Source organism: Coloeus monedula (assembly GCF_965178545.1).
Source record: "Coloeus monedula genome assembly, chromosome: 12".
Classification (NCBI taxonomy): Eukaryota; Metazoa; Chordata; class Aves; order Passeriformes; family Corvidae; genus Coloeus; species Coloeus monedula.
The window spans coordinates 3,985,070-4,004,089 of NC_138792.1; the positions used below are offsets into that span (position 1 = coordinate 3,985,070).

Below are 19,020 nucleotides of genomic sequence, written 5' to 3' on the forward strand. Positions count from 1 at the left end.
TCTGCAGGCAGAGCTAAAGGACAAAGAGCACACACTTACTGCACAAACTTCATGCAGTTTCTGATGGGAGCAGGTGAAATCCAGTCCTACTACCACACAGACGGGCTTTGAACAAACAACACATTTTATTGCAAGAAAAGAAACAAAGCCAGGTCCTCATTTCAGTGCTCAGTTCCCAAACACCTCTGTTTTCTGTCAAGGCTTTATGTTCATCCTTTCAACATGGGAGTGTTTCAATCAAACGTGATCCTAAAGCTGCGCTCCTGCTCCTTGCGGCGCCTCTCACAAACCTTTGTCACCTCTTCCACCTTTCTCTGCAGCACAGCTGTGGGAGAAACAAGGAATTCATGTCACAGTCACCCCAGAACACAACCCTGCCCAGTTTTGCCTGTAGAAAGAAAAACATTTTCTTGTTGACAGTCACTCAGATTTGACAGTGGACAAAGCAACTTCTTCATTAGCGAATGACAGAGGGAAAAATGGGTCTCCTTTCTAGGACAACTTAAAGGAAACAGATGGCTATTTTCACATACATTCAGTAAAGCCAGAATTCAGGTAGAACAGAAGCTGTACCAGATTTCCTGAAAAAGGCATGTTTGGAATGTGGAGCTTAGCATAAATGTTGTGAAAGAAAACACCTAATTAGATCCTGACCTAAGCCAATAATTCTATGTGAACATGGAGAAGCAGGCCTGCTTTCACACCAGGTGTGAGCTTTTCACAGCACTCTGGCCCAGGCAGTGCACTCTGGAGCTGCTGAGAGCAGAGCTGCTTTATTCTGCCGTGCCCCCGTGTGGCTGCTACCAGTTAGAAATCCAAACGGCCCAGAATTCCAGAATCCCTCACCAGGAGGCAATCCCGAGGAGAAAAGTCCCTTTTTTCTGTCTTGTTTTAGTATGGCCCGAGCTAAACGTGAATCCCAAACCAGAAACATTCACTCCACTGGTCAAGTGTTTGCTCCTGAGTGCATCTCCCACTCTGCACTGGATCTCAAGCTATTGAGGCTGTGAAATTCCCACATTATTCCTCCAGTTACCCCATGTGCAGATCAATGCAGGCTGCTCCATCTTACCTGGATCTGGCTTCCTGTTTTCAGAGTGGGAAGGATGGTAATATTCAACACACACACTTCCCCTCATCAATTTTCCTGCTCCACAGGCAAACCCCATCTCTTTTACAAGTTGGACTATTTAACATTAGTTTGACAGAATGAAGAATACGGTTTTCAAGTTCTCTGCTTTGCACTGATGCATTTCAAGCAGGGCTTTTTTGGTAAAACAGCTGCAGTTGCCAGGAATTACTTCTCAGCAGAGGCCTCTAATCAGGCACAGCAGGAGAATCCAGCACAGAAGGGACAGTGACATTGAAGGTGAGGAGGAAGACTCCTCAGGCAGCTTCAGGGATGAACAACAAACACTCACAGACGTGCTCCTGCTTCCCATTCACATTCCCAAAAGGTTGCAGGAGAAATCTCACCTGAGTTCTGGTCAATCCACTGCAGGGAATCCATGTGTGCATTCAAAATCTTACAGATCTGCTGGAGCTGAGCAGAGAGAGAAGATGCAAGTCAGTTGTGACACTGCATGAACATTAAGAGGAGTCAAGGGCAAGTTTCTCCTTGCACAGCTTCCCTAAACCAGCAGCCACTTGCCCAGGGAAGCCTGTGCAGCAGCCCTGCTGCTTTGCTTCTCCTTACCAGCAAGAAGACTGCATAGTTTAGATTATGTGTCTGTGGCTTTGGCTTATTTTAACTGAGACCAAGGAACCAGCAGAACATTCAACATCCTTGGCTTCAAGTGGCAAAATTACAAATGAATGTGGAAAAACTCAGCAATGCTGAAAGGAAATTTTTACTGAAAAAAAACCTTCTTAGTAAAGCCATAAGGAGCACCAAAATCAATTTAATAGATATCAGAAAGAGCTGGTTATTCAGACCTTGTTTTATGAGGATATAAAAACAGTATAAAGAAAAAGTATGAGTGGAGTATCCACATGGGGACAAAGGAAGAGTTAGAATTATGTCAATATCCTTTGCCTCCTCAGCAATATAAAATAAAAGCTTGCATTTACTGGGTCACTCGTGTCTGCTGGGCCTCCTGATGTGTTCAAGTGATCAATGATGTCCTTCAGATCTTGTGCCATGCGCTTCAGCTGAGCATCGATGTTTTCAGCCAGTTTGTAGCTGCAGAGCACACGAGAACCAAGATCAGAAGGTTTGAGGAGAACTTTGAAGACTTGCACCAGCTATGGGCAATCAGAATGAGCTTCCACATCTGCAGCCAAGGCTGGCAGACCCGGGAACAGCACCCAGAGAGGCTCCATCACCCACATGAAGCGACTCCCAAACCCTGACTCTTAACAGATACATGGAGACAGACAAGCAAGAAAGCAAAGGACTATGAATAAAATCTAAGTTGCCATGCATGAAACAGGATTAATTATCTGACAACAGCCATTCATTGTTCAACACAGTCACACATCGCAGCTCTGCCTCCTGCTGACTGATATCACCACAGGACACTGCTCATCCCCCATGCCCAGCAGATTTGTGCTCACGTCCTCTCCCGTTCCTCATCCGCGTGCTGCAGGTAGATGGTCCCGCTCTGTTCCTTCACAGACTCCTCCAGAGGGGTCAGCAAGTCCTCCAGCTCCTTCTGCTGGGACAGAATGAAGTCCAGTTCCTGATCCAGTCTGAAAAGAGAAAATGCCAACTGCTTCCCTTTCATGTTGCAGACATTCCAGAGCTGTCACACAATGGCAGGACAACGCAGAGAAGAAAGAAAATAATTTCAAGTGCTCACAGTCTCCTACCTCTTCTGATCAACCTTCACCTTCTCTACTTCTCTGTGTAACGAAGTAATCTGCAAACAGAAGACATTTCATTACACCTTGGAAACTCTCAAGTCAGCTCAGCAAAGAAGAGAGGTGGGAGGGAGAAAGCAGCACCATGCAAGTTCTGCTAGAAACAAGAGATGGCTCCATAAAGATTTACAGACCAAAGATGGAATAAGGGAGGTTCAGCTTGGAATGATCCCCCCCAAGGGAACTTGGTAGCACAGGGCAAAGTCACAGAACAGATTTCCAAACACCAAGGCCTAAAGGCCAGAACACACGGAGAGCTTGTGAAAAGCACCCAGGTGGAGCTCACATCTATTTCTTTTGCAGGCAGAAAGTCCCACTCGATGGCTTGTAACACAGAGGCCTTTAAGGACCTGAGCAAGCAGAATGAGGTTCCAGTGGGGGTCACCTCACCTTCTCTCCATTCTCTATCAGCATCCGGTCCCAGGCATTGACTTGTGTAGCTTGATGGAGGAAGTGCTTCTCTTGGTCCTCCAGTTCCAGGCTCCACTTGTTTATCAAACTCTCCAGCTGGGCATAAGTCATCACTGGGGGGGCACTGAGAGGGAGCGAGGGCAAGCACAGGGCACAAGGTCAGGAAAGAGAAACACGACAGCAACCGTTCATTTCCCCCTCCTCCTCCAGATCCCATCACCAGCACTGCAGCTGCTCCTGCCCCAGGCAGGAAAGGGTCAGTGGTAACAAACACCCACCTGGTTGTGGTGGTTGTGGTTATGGCAGCTGTGGAGGTCACAGCTCCAATGGCACCAGTCGTAGTCAATGGCTTCAGATTCAAAGGAAAGCCAGAAGCAGATGTGGTCCCTGGAAGAAGAGATTCAAGTCAAGCAACAGAGGAGGACGCACCTGGTACCTCACAAACTGAGAACAGGTCCAGGGTGCACTGCCCAGGGCTGTAGGAGCTGCAATAGATCCCTCTGAAGGGACCAACAGCAAATCCCACCTCTGTCAGGGAGGGAATGAAAACATGCCAAGCCCACGCCCTTCTCAATCCCCTCAAGTCTTACTGTTAGAGCCCATAACTACCAGCACACCCAGTTCCTCCCCTGCAACCCTTGCAGTGGATGACAGAATTCTATGTTTTCACAAAGAGATGGAAAAGCATCAGAGAAAGACAGACTCTCTTGTTTTCAGTGACTCAAGGGCTTTACAAATCACAACTGCTCTGCTGCTACTCTCACAAGTCAGGCTCCCTTCTCTTCAGCGACTTTCAGCATCTCACTCCTACCAGTGGCAGTGCTTGTTGTGGCAGCTGTTGTTGCAGGAACTTTTAATCCAAACCCAAGTGTCCCCAGGCTGGCTGTCCCCGTGGAAGCAGTGGAAGTGGCACCAACTGTAAAGAGAAGACACCATCAAGGGGTTGCATAACCCATGCAATGCAGGGCCCCTTGGAAAAGCCGTGCCCAGCCTGCTCCCCCTCCCACTGCAGCAGCAGCAGCTCCAGCACCCACAGGGAGCAGCAGCCACGCTGCTCATTTACTCCCCCAGGGATAAACCTGCCTGGAGAGACTCACGTGAGAGGCCCGTGGTGGTGGCCGAGGTGGGGGCTGAAGAAGTGGCCACGGACGCAAACAGCGTGGGCCCCGTGGAGCCCAGCACTGAGGTGGTGCTGGTGCTGGTGGAGGCCGTTGTGGCAGCTGTGGATGTGACTGCAGAGAGAAACAGCTCCATCTGTACAAGCAGAGCTCACTGAGCTCCCACCCGCTGCACAACAACGCTGCTGAGAGAGAGGGTGACACAAACTGCCCGGCTACACCAGGTTCTTGGGGATGTCAGCATTTTAACTCCCTTTGCCTCTTACCCTCTCTCCGCTCCCTCTCTTTCCCAATGTCCCCTTTAGGATTGTGCCTCCCTTCCACTGTGCTCCCCAAACAAGTACAGAACAGAATTTGGCCCGTGGGACACAAGGAAAAATACAGGACATGCTGTCCAATGGCTCTAGGAGCTGTCCCAGATCAGCACTGCCAGGGCAAGCTCAGAGGAACAAACACTTCTGGCCCCTTCCCACACCCCAGCATAAGATATTTGTCTACTTCCAATAGACAAATATTGCCAGGAGTGCATCAGATTTCACAAAGCCTTGAGGAATTGTTTCCCAAAAAAACCCAGCTTCCTACCTCCAAGCTTGGTTCCAAAGGACAGGGTGGGTGCCTGGCTGGTACCTGTGCTCAGCGTTGCCGTGCTTGTACTCGTGGCTGCTGTTAAAGGCAGTGACCCAAAGGTTAGACCTGGATGCAGGAGCAAAAGGCAAAGATGGACTTCTTTCCTACAGGCTTAAAGAGCAATTGCTCCCCAGCACTGCAGACCCAGGACAGGCCGAGGAGAAACACCTCTGGCTCCAGCCCTCGCTCCATTCTGCCCCAGCAGAAGGCAGAGGCTGCAGAGCTCCTCCACTGCACCCTCAGATACCCCCCATGGCCAAGGCTCCCAGCCTGCAGCTGCACCCCCAGCCTGCTCACCCACCTGTGGGCTGCCCCCCGAGGCTGAAGGGGGCTGCTGACGGGGTGGCAGCTCCCAGGGTGGCCGTGCTGGTGGTGGCAGCAGCCGCAGGGGCCGTGCCAAAGGTCAGCCCTGCGGACGTCGCCTGCGGGGCCGCGGTGCCGATGCTGAACCCGGCTGTTGCCGCCTGAGTCGTGGTGCCACTGGAGAAGGTGAACCCTCCTGTTGTCCCAGACTGAGCCGTGCTGCTGCTGCTGCTGCCGCCAGCAGAGCCAAAGGCAAAGCCAGACGGGGCTGCTGCCTGACTCGAGGGCGTGCTGGTTGCAGCTGGGGCACCAAAAGAAAAGCCCCCTGTGATTCCAGCAGCTGGAGTGGCAGTGCTGGCTCCAAAGTTCACTTTTGGAGTATTTGCCCTAGGGAAGAAAAGAAAAGAAGCCAGTCTGCTTGAGATACACATGCACTCAGGTACACAGTTGCCTTTCTCCCTGACCTTTTGCTGACAGCAGAAGCCTCCTTTCAAAGAGATGCACACCTGGGCACGTCTGTGTTCCCATTCTGACAACAGATTCTGTCAGCTGCTGTCATCTGCCATCCCCTGTCAGGGCTCTTTCTACTGCCTCTCCCTTCACTACCTCAACCCAGCCAGGCACCACAGGCCATTTTATGGCAGCATAAGTGAAGCTGCTCCTTCTCTCAGCTCACAATCACCCTTTCCGCTCCCTCTACACAAGGCTGGGTTTCTTCTGCTCGTCCCCTTTTTAGCTCCCTTCCCACTGCTCCCATCTGGCAAGCTTTGACGGCAGCACTTCTGCAGAACCACTTCAGAACTCACAGCCTTTCCTTAAGGACAAATCACTCCCAATTCTGAGCCCTCCAGATTCGGGTCAGGAGGAGCAGACGTTTTATATCCGTTAGCAAAGCTTTAGCATCTCCTTGTGCAAGCGTCTCCACGCCAGTTACAGACGGAAGCGTGGAACATCTGCTTCCCAACACGTGGAAGAGCTCCCCCATGAAAACATCCGCCGGGACGGGCCACAGGGCTCGCTGAGCACTTTCCCAAGGAGGCGATCGCTGCAGGGCGCTGGGAACTGCCAGGCACAGCAGCCAAGGCTCGCTCCCTGCAGAATCCCCGGCAGAGCCCTCGCTCAGCACCGACAGGAGCCCCCCTCCCCTTTCCCCCTCCCGGCCCCCCGGGCTCTCACCCCAGCGGGAAGGCGGCGGCTGCCGGGGCCGCGGGGGCCGCGCTGGCCGAGCCGAAGCTGAAGCCGGAGGGCTGCGCGGCCGTGCCCGGCCTGCTGAAGGAGAAGAGCCCGGCGGGCTGGCTGCCGCCCGCCGCCGGCGCCGTCGCGCTGCCGAAGCTGAAGCCGCCCGAGGAGGCGGCGGGCGCGGAGAAGGAGAAGCCGAAGCCGCTCGTGGTCGTGGTGGCGGCCGCTCTGGGCGCGCCCAGGCTGAAGGCGCCGCCGGGCGCGGCCGCCCCGAAGCTGAACTGGCTCATGGCGCGGCGGCGGCGGCGGCGCGGGCCGAGCTCCCTCAGGCGCGGCGGCGGCTCCGCGACCGCGCGCGCCGCGATGGCGTCACCGCGCCGCGCCCCGGCCCCGCCCCCGCGTCTCCCCTCTCTCATCTGCCATTGGTCAATGCGGCCGCCACTCGCGGTTCCGCGGCTCCGATTGGCTGTTCGGGCGCGAGGGGGCGGGGCGTGTGTGTGTTGCTGTGGGGACGGGGGACGCGGCTGCGGGCGGGGCTGCGGGACCGGAGGGGACCCCGGGCCTGGGTGCGGGACCGGGGATGCGGGACCGGGAATGCGGGACCGGGAATGCGGGACCGGGGTGCGGGACAGGGGGGACACTGGGCCGGGATGCGGGACCAGGGTGCAGGTCGGGGGTGCGGGACCGGGGACACCGGGCCGGAGGGGCGGCGTTGGGGGACGCGGTGCCCAGCCTTTTCCCCGGTCGTTGCGGTTCCCCTCGCTCCTGGGTGCTCCCGGCGCTGGGGCGGTCCGAAGGCTGGCGGGTGGGCAGAGACGCGGTGAGGAGTTCTGCCGGGTTTCCTGCAGGAGTCGCTGTGAGGCTCGAGCTGTCCTTGCAACAAAAGCTTGGCTGTCTGGAAAGGTTCTTCCCGCAGAGGGTGGTCGGGCACTCGAACAGGATCCCCGCGGAAGCGGCCACAGCCCCAAGGCTGACACATTGTAAAGAGCATTTGGACAACACTCCCAGGCACATGGTGGGACTCTTGGGGTGTCCTGCACAGGGCCGGGAGTTGGACTCGCTGATCCTGATGGGTCCCTTCCAACTCAGCATATTCTATGATTTTATGTTCCATTTTACATGTTTTGTCATCACACATACAGGAACTTGGCTAAACTTTTCCTTCCCAAACACACAGCAGGAAAATTGTGCTTTACAGGCTGTTCAAAGCACATTTGGTTGCTGCTTCATCTGTCACTTGTTTTTTCTGCACAGGTGAGCAGTGAGTATGGACATGGACAGTGTGTTCTCAGGCTCTTCTCTGCAGAGCCTTGCCAAACTGCTGCATGATGCACAAGACAAGGATGATGATGATGATGATGATGTGGTGAGCTTTTCATAAGAGTTGCTGCTTCTTTTGCATCTAGTACCATAGCCCTATCTTGTTAATAAAGGAGGAGCAAATCTCTTTTTCTCCAGAGGGAGTAAAAACAGAATGAAAACCTGGGAAGGTGTTGGACTGACTGAAACAGCGAGAGGGTACTTTAAGAGTAACAAGCTCTTGAGGGAGAGTATGAGCAAGATGCCCCAGGAAAACAGGGAGACATTGTGAGCACAGCGTATGAGGGAGGTTAAATTTTTCAGCCTGAAGGAAATGAGAGCATGGAGTTGAAAGAGTTTTAGGTACTTCAGACTTCCCCCTACTTTTTCCCTGAACTCTGCTGGAGATGAAGGCAATTACAGCCAGATACTTCATATGAAGGGGAAAATTTGCTACTCAACTTCTGAGTAAGGACCAAAATATCCAGAGGCAACTGAGTGTATTAATTTTATATGTCAGGCATTGAAGAACTGTAGAGATAATTGATCACTGATGTACAATATGTAGTTTGGTGGTTGTAAAATAGGGAAAGGTGGATAATCATGCTAAGGTGCATAATCTGAAGGAATAATGAGAGAAATATCTGAATGTGTTCTTCTGTATCAATTCATCTCAGGAGCAGATGAAGATCACAGTGTTTGGAGAACATGCATTATTCCTGCAACACACAACCGCTGCTTTTATCTAGGCCTGCCTGAGTGCTGGGAAGAAATATTCCCAGGAACCCCACAGGTGCCAACAATGTAGAAGGCCTCTGTGAAGACTCAAAACTTTGCCAAGTCACTTAGGATTTTGAACAGATCATATTATGACATGGATAACAAAAAAAAAAAAAAAAAGAACGGATAACAAAAATGGCAAATGCCTCAGTGTTCCTCCAAATCACTCTTCAACAAAGAGCTGACCAGCCCCATTAGTGGCAACACATGTCATAATTTGGGATAAAAGGGGTGCATATCCCTTGAAGGTTTCTTTCAGTGGGTTACAGATGTGGTCCTTCACACTCCAACTATCCTCCAACTGTTTAATGCCTGCCTTTTAAACCCAGCATTATTGCTGTACATCTCTGCAGTAAACATCCTGATTTTAAAAATAATTTGTTTACATCTTATTAATAAAATGAATGACACTTCAGAGACAGGAATGGAAAATTGCCACGAGGGATGTCAATTAAGTCTGAGTCAATCTGGGTAAATTGAAATCTTTATTTTGATTTAATTTAATGCTCTGTGCATATGAGGCACTTTTATCGAACCAAGGAATCTTCATATATAGAGAAATGCCTCACTTTGGCCTATTAGCACCAAATTGATTCATAATTAGAGGAAAATGCTGTTGCCTCATGATCTCTACTGTAAAAAGGAATTAAAATGCTGTGATGGGGCTTTCATGTAGCACCCTTGGTTTCCTGTAATATTTTCATGGCAGGCAAAGTATGGAAATTTTGCCAAAATGCCATGGAAACCAAAACTCACAAAGCACATCTGTCTGTGTTACTGGGCTTCTGTGAGTCCTGCTTAAACCCAGCATGTCAAGGTCACTTTCTGCTGTGTGAGAGAGAGTGAGGCAGGGAGAACATCCAGTGGTTCCATCATGAAACTGTGGGATAATGCTTTTTCAGTTCCATCAGGGATTTGTTTGAGCTCAGACAGCATGTTATATTTACTGACATTATGGTTGTAACTGAGTTTGGCTCTATGAAAATTGATTTAAGATCATTTTGCCTTTCTTTGCAGCCACGCTGTTCTGTTGGTGCCATGACTCCTGGGAGTGTTGGACCAGTAAAGAAAGAGACCACCAGTAAGGAGGATTATTTGTATGTTTTGGCATCCAGTCTCATGTCAGCAGACTGTAACAGCTGTAGTAAGATACCACTGAAGGGTTTGCTGCAGTAAAAAGTGGTCACTGACCTTTGAGATGGGCATAGCATGACATTTCATACAATTACACTGTAAAATTATTCCTTTCCTGAAAGCTTAACTGTAAAACATGCAAAGTGAAGCAGAAAGGGAAATGCCAGAGCAGCCTCCAGTGGAGATAATAACAGTTCAGAGTGCAGCCTGGTTAGGGGCTGCAGAGATCACAGCTGAGCAGCAAAACCTCCATATAAGTAAGACAGAAAGACAGTTTTGGTAAAGTCTTGGCAAAGTTAAGTTTTTTTTGAGCTAATGCTGTCACGTTATTGAGCAGCTTAGTTATGAGCCCTAAGAAAGGCCAACAAGGGCCAGGGTGAGTTTTGCAGGAAAGGAACTGTGGCAAATATAACAGATTATTTTTGCTTGGGATTCCAACAATAACCAGAGGTTCTACTCTAAAAAACTTCCAAGTTTCACATTTACCAGCTTACTAAAAGAATATTTTTCCATGCAGGATAGACATAAACCATACTTCCTGCCCATAGACTTTCGTGTGTCTTAATCACCTTGTCTGGAGTGTGCCCAATAATTAATGGGAAGAATTGGATTTCTGTGTGAGGAGGTGGTCCTCTTGTGAATAACTGCTCACTGAAAAATCTCTTGTCAGGGGGCTTGTGGGAGATTAGTCTTTCATCCTTCTACACTTTGCCCATTTTGAAGTGCTAGATATTTTATGCCAGAGAGGAGGATTTCCAGGAAATAAAGGTTGGGTAAAGGAGATTTAAGTGAAAGGAAAACATCCTCCCTCTGCAAATCCTCATTCATAAGATAGTGAGGTGAAGAAGACTGTAATCATTACCTAGAATGCATTTAATGCAAAGATTTTTCTAAAGCCTAGAAATACTTTTCTAGGCTTTAGAAATGGCTTTTCTTTTTCTTTTTCTTTTTCTTTTTTTTTCATTCTTGGAAAATATTCTAAGCTTTCAGCAAACCTTAAGGAACAGAGACATTTCAAAATGTGTCAGTGTGATTTTTCTCCGCACTTACAGGTACTTTTCAAGTGAAATCTGAAAACAAGAAAACCATTTGGAATACAGAGGAGGTCCCAGAAGGATCTGAATTTGATGATACCTGGGACCCTAGAGAAAAGCCAGAGTAAGAGAGCTGAGACTGCCTGTGTGGGCTTTACATAGCATTAATGGAAATGAGTTAAACAGCATCTACAGCCATCTGAAAGCTCGTGTTGTGCAAGAAGAAAGGAAGAATATCACTGTTGCATCTAAAGCAACATGTGAGGAATGGTTTTAACCCCTCTCTTGAAACCTTCTGATCTCATAACAGAAACGTAGTGTTGTTTTTTCCTGTCATAAGTTTACATGCAGTGTCAGTTACTTGTATAAAGTGGGATTAGGAGGGGAAGTAGGTCAGAAAAACGATTTATTAACTTTAAAATATGCCATTTATGTGAAATACCTGCTTTTTCCTGCTGCAACCGAGATGCATCCATTTTTCCGTACTCATAAATTCATAAAGTACTCCAATGTATATTTGCATTTCAAAGATTTAAGCTCTTTAGAGACAAATAGTACTGCAGGAAGAAAAGCTGTGTGCAGGCAATTTTGAGCTCTTAAATCTTGTCATTCAATCTTAGTCTGTCAAAGCACAACTTAAAACCAGAGCCTTTTTCCTTGCTCATAGAAAAACAGTAGCAAAAGTGTTCTTGAAATGGATATAATCAGGCAGATAACTTGTAGTTTGTAGAGGTCAGAAAGCCCTGAGGGTCAGTCCATAAAGCAGCTTTTGCATTTCCAATCATTGTTCCAATGCCATATCCTGGAGTGTTAAATGCTGGAGCAGATGGACTGTAGCCCATGAAGCTGCACATTGTACACCAGAATCTTCCCTCTCCCCTGCACATGAATCAGGACATGAGGTGTCCAATTTCCCAGTTAAACACAGGGCTGAGACCCACATGAACGGGGACTCAGCCTTTCTGAAAATGAGATACTCAATTTCCCAGTTAAACACAGGGCTGAGACCCACATGAACGGGGACTCAGCCTTTCTGAAAATTATTTGGATTTCAACCTCATGCACAGTTGTCCTTGAAATGGTCTCCTGTCAGGTATAGAACATGCTCTCTTTGTACTGTGGGCACAACAGAAGCTTTTCTCATTACATTCTTTGACCCTTCCCCTCTGCAGTGCTTCTCCAGCCTCAAGCACTTGTGACCCATGTTGCACAGATGAAGAGAGAGTATAAGTCTTTATAATAGTTCATCAAATGAAGCAAAGAAAATGTCCTGAAAGGAGAACAGATGGCTGCAGAGGTGCATCCAAAGCTATTAGACACATTTGTCATTGGCTTAGGAATTATTACATATGCAGGTGCACAATGGAGATGTGAAAGGCTTTCCACACACTTTCTGCCAGCTGAGACAAGTGTTCCACCCCACTAATTTTGCTGAACTTAGTAGGAGTAGCATATGTTATAAATACAAATTTAGTTTTCATTTCCTCATTCATTAATTATCAAGAGCAAGGGAATACGTGACTCTACATTTTGTAGATGTGAAGGAGAAGAAAATAAATGTTGGCTGAATGCAAAACAGAATGTTGTGCTCAAGCTGCAAGAATATGCTAAAGTACAGAACAGAGCACACATAATTGTGACATCCCCCCTTTCAAATTCGTTCCCCAAGAGTTTGTAGTGTTTGAATGGTTTGAATCAGTATTGTATCCACTTAGGATGCATTTCCTGATCGTGCAAAGGTTGGTTAGGGAAGCAGAGGCAGCATGGTGAGTGCTTTGGAAGGTGGAGTCAACAATCTTCAGCTGTCTTCCAGCTGTCTCAGTCATGGCTCTGAACAGAACCCAGTGCAGATGGATTGGAGCCTTGAAGGAAGACTGCAAAAAAGGAGAGACAATGTGAGGGGGATTTACAGTCCTCTGAGAATCACAGTCTCCTTTAGTCTCCTGCCCCTTCTCCAGTATTGCTAGGCAATGACTTCTCTTTCTCAGGTATGAGATTTTCTTCAAGCAGCATGTGGGAACAGAGGATGTCTTCTTTGGGATGACGGGGAAAGACCCCTCCACAGCCTGCTGTGAGGATATAGTGGTGAGCTGAGCCTGGAGCTCTGATCCCTTCTTTGTGCTCTTTCTCTGTCCTTTTCCATCTTCCCATCTTTTTGAGGGACAGAATGTAAACATCAAGCTGTACCGCTGCCTTTGACCTCCTGTAGCATTTCCTTGTGGTTCTCCAAGCATTTGAAGGTGACATTTACAGTTGCTAACCTGAGGAACTTGTGTATCTGCTCAAGGACCAAGTGTGCTCAAGGGAATCTGTGCAAATGCATATGCCCCATATAAACTGGAAGGGAATAAAACATAGCTCTAAGATGAAGTTTCATCTCGGACACAATTTTGGGGAGGAGAGGGGTTGGGAAGGAGATTTTTTTCATCTTCCTGCATTTTTTACAAGGAATGTGGGCTAGCAGAATGCTACAATGCTGACAGCCTTTAAAGTTACAGCTATCAGATCCTGCCTCATATTTATATAATCAAAGACCTCCCTGGCTTCTGAGCTCCAGGACAGGTAGAACTGCTGTGTTATCTTTCTAGCAGAAGCAAACTGTCCCTGCAATGCACAAAGCCTGAGGCTTTTGCTGGATGTTGAACACCTGTCAAGCACATTAGCAGCTCAGGATCTGGAAGAGAGTAGGATATCAATACACATCACTGAGCTATTGAAAGCAGTGATTATCACTGTCGTATTTTCTCTGATACAAATTACCTACTCAAAATGTTGCTCTTTGATACTAGTATTGAAATATTCATGAAAATGAGATCTTTTATGGCTTTTAGGGCAACATATGTAATCACAGCTTTACCTCTGCCCATCATTTCAGATTAAAATCAAGCTGCCAGACACAAAGTACTCAGACATCACATTAGATATCCAGGACAAGGTTCTTGACCTTCGAACTCCCAAAAAGTAAGTGTAGCACAATTGATACAAGTACACTTAATACCTTGTTTGAAATGAGGTTTAGCCAAGCTTTCAACTGCAGGCTGTGTGGAAAGCAAAGCTAATGATTGTACTATTCATTGCTCGTGAGAAATAGATACAGAAAAAATCACCCATAGTCCATCCATAGGTGTATAATGTGCTGGCATTGAATTTGTGATACTGTCTAGTAAAAAACTGCTTTGAGACAGATTTGGCTACTTAAACAACAAGGCTTCAAGGGCCCAAAACATCTGGCAAAGAGCTGCCCACAGTCTTGAAGGACTTCTTGTCTAGGATTTCTAAATACTAATTTGTACAAATATATATGACCAAAGATGGTTTTAAAAGTGGTTTAAAAAGGTTTAAAAAGATAAATTTTCAGTAGCTGAAAGCCAAATTATGGACATATCCAAACACAGATGCAGAGATGGAAATGTTACAAGGTTTCCTAAAGAGATTTCCTTTGATTTTTTTTTTTTTTTTTGGTAGAGCTCTTTCAAGCCTACAGGGATAATCAGCTGACTGATACACTCTTGGACTTCTCAGTCTTCCTCCATCTCTCCCTCAGCGTGCAATGCCCTGCCTGAGATTTCCAGATAATTCCCATGTCTGTTTTGCTTGAAGTCCTTCTTCACAAAGACTGCTTTCATAAGAAACCTTAATCCTCTCTGGGCTGACTTGCTGCACTGAATGGGATGTGGGAAGATCTATATGTGAATAGCTTTCTGCAGATAAATTCAAGGTGCAAGCCATGGATTAAGGCTCAAATAAGTCCCCAATAGGCTAACTATAGAAAAGCTACTTTTCTCACAGCCAAAACCAGGCAGACTGAGTTACCCTGTGCTTGGTTTTAACTCAAAGATGCAACAGGAGTGGAAGAAAGTTTAGTAATGTTAGTTTTGAAACTGGAAAATTGGGAGGAATAATTGTTCAGCTAATGATTTACAGAACCTATGGGCAGTAAAAGAAGTAGCTTAATGCAATAGTGCAGATGTAGGAAAACCTCAGCATCCTTTTCCTTTTGCAATTCTATCTTTTTGGTGACTCAGATCTGCCATTATCTTCTCAGTACCCAGCTGTCTCTAGTCACAAGCCTAGCAAATAAAAAGTTCACCATAAATCTGATGGTTGCTTGGGTACAGCCTGAACCAGTGCTGCTTTTACAAATATAAGTGCAAGTCTTCTCAGTATGAAAGAAACAACCAAGATGTCAAGTTCCACATACTAAAAAACACTGTTCTCCCACAGATGGGGAGGAAGACTCAAAGGAACTGCTTCCAACTCTGTAGTCCTGGGTCTGCTTCTAAGCCAAGCTGCTTTTAGGTGATGGAAATATTTCAGGGCCAGTCCAGCTGTGCATGAGGTATTGCAGGTACCCCACAACCTGTCGCAAGAAGGAGATTTATTGGAATAACCTTCCCTGGCATATTGATTGAGAAATTGCAGGAGTGACTTGCAATGACATCTCAACTGCTCACCTGATCTGAGACACCAACATTCCCTGTGTCTTCTTTTACAGGAAGCTGCTGCTGCACCTCCCCTACCCTGTGAACAGCAAGGAGGGTAGAGCTCGTTTTCTCTCTGACGAGGAGACCTTGGAAGTCACCTTGAGAGTATCAAGGAAGTTTGATTTCATAAATTCTTCTGATGAATAGAGAGATAGAGAGAGTTTGCAAAAACTAAGGTTCTAGTTAGAAGTGTTTTTGAAACCCAGCTTGTTCTGCAGTAGTAGATTGTTTCCCTTGAACAGTCCAGGGGGAATGTCTCTGGAGAAATTAGTCAGGAGGAGCACAGCACCCACAGGTTCTAAAAGCTGACGCTGTCTGGCTCTTACACTGCTCTGGTTAACTTTCTGGTTCCTTCAGTCTGATACAGACCCTGTGAATCAGAAAGTGGGAGATTTCTGGAAGCCAGAGAAAGCCTTTTGTGTGGTTGTGGCTGAGAAGTAGCACAGTGAGGTTCTGGACAATGAGTCTGGTGCTTTGGTACCGTTTCAAGACTTGCAACTGTTGTCCTTGCTTGGACTCCAGTGCTGGGACTGGGGCCAGTTCAGAATCTTCTCTTACCTATTTCTTGGTGAGAAGATCAAAGTTCTTCAGGGATCCATATGCACATCTGAGGCTCCTTTACGCTGGCAGAACAAGTTAACCAACTGTAGTTGGATTGCTGAACGTCTCAGCTCTTTTGAACAGTTTTTGACAATTTATGGTTCAGTGTTGTCTATTCACCTGCTGTCCCTCCAGCTATTCTTCTGATCTTTCTTGATTAATAAAATAATAGGTTCTAAGGAACAGTTCCAGTTATCTTTGAGTCTGCCTTCTCTATATTAAGCTCTGAGAGACCTCATAAAAGTTGATATAAGAGGAACTTTGCATAACAAAGCTTCTCTCAAAGGGGTGAAATGCTGCAAAATCTGCTCTTTGGCCTTCAGGTCCAGTCTAGATGTTTCTCTCAGTAGCTGCTGGGCAAATATATTCATTTAACATTGTTAGTCCTGCAGGAAACAAAGGTACTTGCTCAATGATCAAAGTGGAGAGGACAAGCAGGCCCTGGCATATTAATGCTACACTTAAACCAAAAACCTGTGAGTACTTTCAGAGCAAAATGACTTGAGTCCTGCATTCTTCTGGGGTGGAAGTAGAGGAAAATAATTGACCATCTAGGCTGCAGACAGCACCCATGCAGCTAAATTTTTGGCAGGCTGTAATGGGAAGATGGACACTCCATGATGGACTGCAGACAGACAGTGAGTTTAAAGGTGTAGTCACAGTATGTTTGTAATCACTGCATTGTAACTCCAGGACTAATCAGGCTGATGTCTGGACATTTCAACCACTTCCCTGAAAAGTGAACCATTGCTTGGGTCAGAATAATCCTAATCAACTTCTGCTTTAGCCTTAATGCACTGGAAAGCAGATATCTCAGTTATGATTCATTACAAGCTATGAAATATGCTGGTAACACTCAGGGGCTACTCCAACTGCTATCTGTTTAAGTTTCCATAAATTAGATCTGAATGTCTCTTATTTCAAAGCTGTGGTTGAGCAGGACAATGTAGATGTATGAGAAAAGGCTGAGATCATTCCTCCTGACTCAGTTCTTCCCTCCTGTGCTTGCCAAACAAGCTGTTTCTTGGGAAAAGGTTGCCTTTGTGCTCCCTAGACAATATGCTGCTTAATTTTTGCATTTCTTATACTCATTACAGGAAAAGTGGAAGATTGATCAGTATTTATATGCATGTGAAGATAACTTTTGTCCAAATTAATTCAGTACATTTATGGCAGGGTACAACTCTTCTGAGCCCTGCTCCAGTGCTCTCTCCACAAGGTTATGTTGCCTTTATAGTTGGGAGTAATAATTTACTAAGCCTTAAATCATCAAGTTCTCTTTAATTTAACGTCAGTGTTTGATACTGAAAACGGTGATGAGTCTGGCTCATTGTGCCTCTCTCCAGTGTTTTAGTTTCTTATGGAAATGAGCATATGCCACACTGGTATCTGTATCATAATTTGTGTCCAAATATTTTTTAACCTGAGGGCATTTTATCAGCATTCAGGAGACAAAAATCTGAGGTAAGTATGTTTTGTAAGAAAGCCAGCTACTGAATAGAAAAAGGAAATACAAATGTGTTCTGCTTAAGGGGGAGGCTGTAGTGTGATTTCTTGTACCTGCTGGCCACTCACTCTGTGCATCCATCTCCAGGCTCCTGTAGATCATCCATGAGGGGGATGGCAGGTTGGTGACACTGGATGGGAAAAGGGTGATATCCTGGCAGGGGGAAGCTGAAATCACAGAGTGAGCATATAGGAACACAGGGAACAAATTCATAAGCAACCAGGCTTTGTGGGTTCCACTCAGGATAAGCTCTACTGCCCTTTTCACTAAAGCAGGGACACTGCTCTGGGGGTGGGCAGTTTGCTGGGCTGGTTGGATCCACTGCCTGAAAGCACCATCACTGCCTGGAGAGCATCTCATATTCTCACTTTCTTCCTATCAAGGACACAGAAGCTGCCCTAGACAGAAGGTTAAGTTTTAGTGTTTGGATTTTTTCCATATATCCTCCCAGGAGGAAACTGGTCAAAAGGACACACAGGTTGTCAAAATTCCCAGAAATCTGGAGGCTACTGCCAGCTACAAGAGTTGACTTTTTTTTGCACAGGCTTGAGGGCAGCTTTGCTTTGCTGAAGGAGCACTGGCAGAAATCCTCCAGGAGGAGAACCCCCTTTGCCTCTGAGCATCAGTGCTGCTGCCGAAGTGCCACTCCAGCACCTGCAAGCATCTTAATTAATCAAAATTATGAGCCCAGTTAAACAAGCCAGCCATTAAGCCCCAGCCATTAAGCATCATTGAGCTTTATTTGGTTCCCATAAGAAGCAGCCTGATTAAATGTATTGCAGTTCAGTAGAGGGTACTGTAGATGTGGAAATGAGGTAGAGGCTTGTTTACAGTAGTATCCCAATAAACTGCAGGTTCTCATCTCACCTTGTTTGCACATTCTGTCCTCCAGTTGTGGTTGCAGAGCCACCATCCCCATTTTGACTTGCTCCTGCCTTCTCTCAGAACTGTGGTGGTGTGCTAACATACATGGCTCAGCTCGCTTTCTGAATTTCACCTCTCTTCATATTTCCCTTTGTCTCCTTACTGCCCTGGGGCCAAGATACTTGCCTCATTCTATAGCTTGAGGAAGAGAAGACCCAGAAGAGTTGTTCCATGTGAACACCTGAGACAGTGCAAGAACTTAAATTTAGATTTTTCCCTTAAGCCTGCAGGCTCTTATTGTCATCTTCCTCTAGGTCTGCTGTTGATATCATCATAGAGCCCTTCTATTTGTCTGAAAAGACTACTTCATTTTTCTGCTGTTCAGTTTAAAGTGTGTATCCAAACTTTGTGTGTACTTCTTGCACTGTGTGAAACACTGCTTTATCAGTATATGCTTCCCTCCAGATAAAGTTTATCTAGAATGACTAAGCTGTATCTACGTGTACAGACAGATCAGTCTCCCTCATGCTGGAGCAGCTCCTTTTCAACCTGCTGGTGTCGGTGTAGACTTTTACCCTCTGCTCTGCAGCACCTGCAGCTTGGATTCCTCCTTGTCCTCTGGGATCCCCTTCAGGAACTGCTGCCACAGGCAGACAGTCATTGTTGTCTGCTCGTGGTCCTGGCTCCAGGGAAGGTGCCTGGAATATGCTGGGGGCTGGTTTAGTTTTCTCCTGTAATCTTCACAAACAGGAGATGATTTGTCTCTTGGTGTCTCTCTTTGCTCTCTTTGTGTCTTTCTTCATTCTGTTTTCTCCTTC

General features: G+C 46.8%; 2 protein-coding genes across 4 annotated transcripts; one reads left to right on the forward strand and one right to left on the reverse strand.

Moving 5' to 3' along the window:
- Positions 1 to 112: 112 nt before the first annotated feature.
- LOC309577409 (nuclear pore glycoprotein p62-like) lies at positions 113 to 6,829 on the reverse strand. 3 transcript variants are annotated; one of them, XM_082289409.1, is made up of 12 exons: positions 6,498 to 6,829; positions 5,320 to 5,708; positions 4,974 to 5,051; positions 4,371 to 4,505; positions 4,085 to 4,189; positions 3,552 to 3,660; positions 3,253 to 3,397; positions 2,812 to 2,861; positions 2,557 to 2,691; positions 2,071 to 2,182; positions 1,477 to 1,543; positions 113 to 325 (listed from the first exon to the last, which is right to left on the reverse strand). In XM_082289409.1, exons 1-12 carry the CDS (start codon positions 6,788 to 6,790, stop codon positions 234 to 236), a joined length of 1,710 nt encoding a protein of 569 aa, XP_082145535.1. In that variant the 5' UTR covers positions 6,791 to 6,829; the 3' UTR covers positions 113 to 233. The 3 variants fall into 3 exon arrangements, with proteins under 3 accessions (XP_082145535.1, XP_082145534.1, XP_082145533.1); XM_082289408.1 differs by having other exon boundaries at positions 4,974 to 5,054; XM_082289407.1 differs by having other exon boundaries at positions 4,974 to 5,084.
- Positions 6,830 to 7,767: 938 nt separating this feature from the next.
- On the forward strand, positions 7,768 to 15,378 carry DNAAF6 (dynein axonemal assembly factor 6; the record flags this gene model as incomplete). Its single annotated transcript, XM_082289716.1, has 6 exons — positions 7,768 to 7,866; positions 9,597 to 9,660; positions 10,766 to 10,871; positions 12,736 to 12,832; positions 13,623 to 13,708; positions 15,243 to 15,378. The coding sequence occupies 6 exons, from the start codon at positions 7,768 to 7,770 to the stop codon at positions 15,376 to 15,378; spliced, it is 588 nt and encodes a 195-aa protein (XP_082145842.1).
- Positions 15,379 to 19,020: the final 3,642 nt, after the last annotated feature.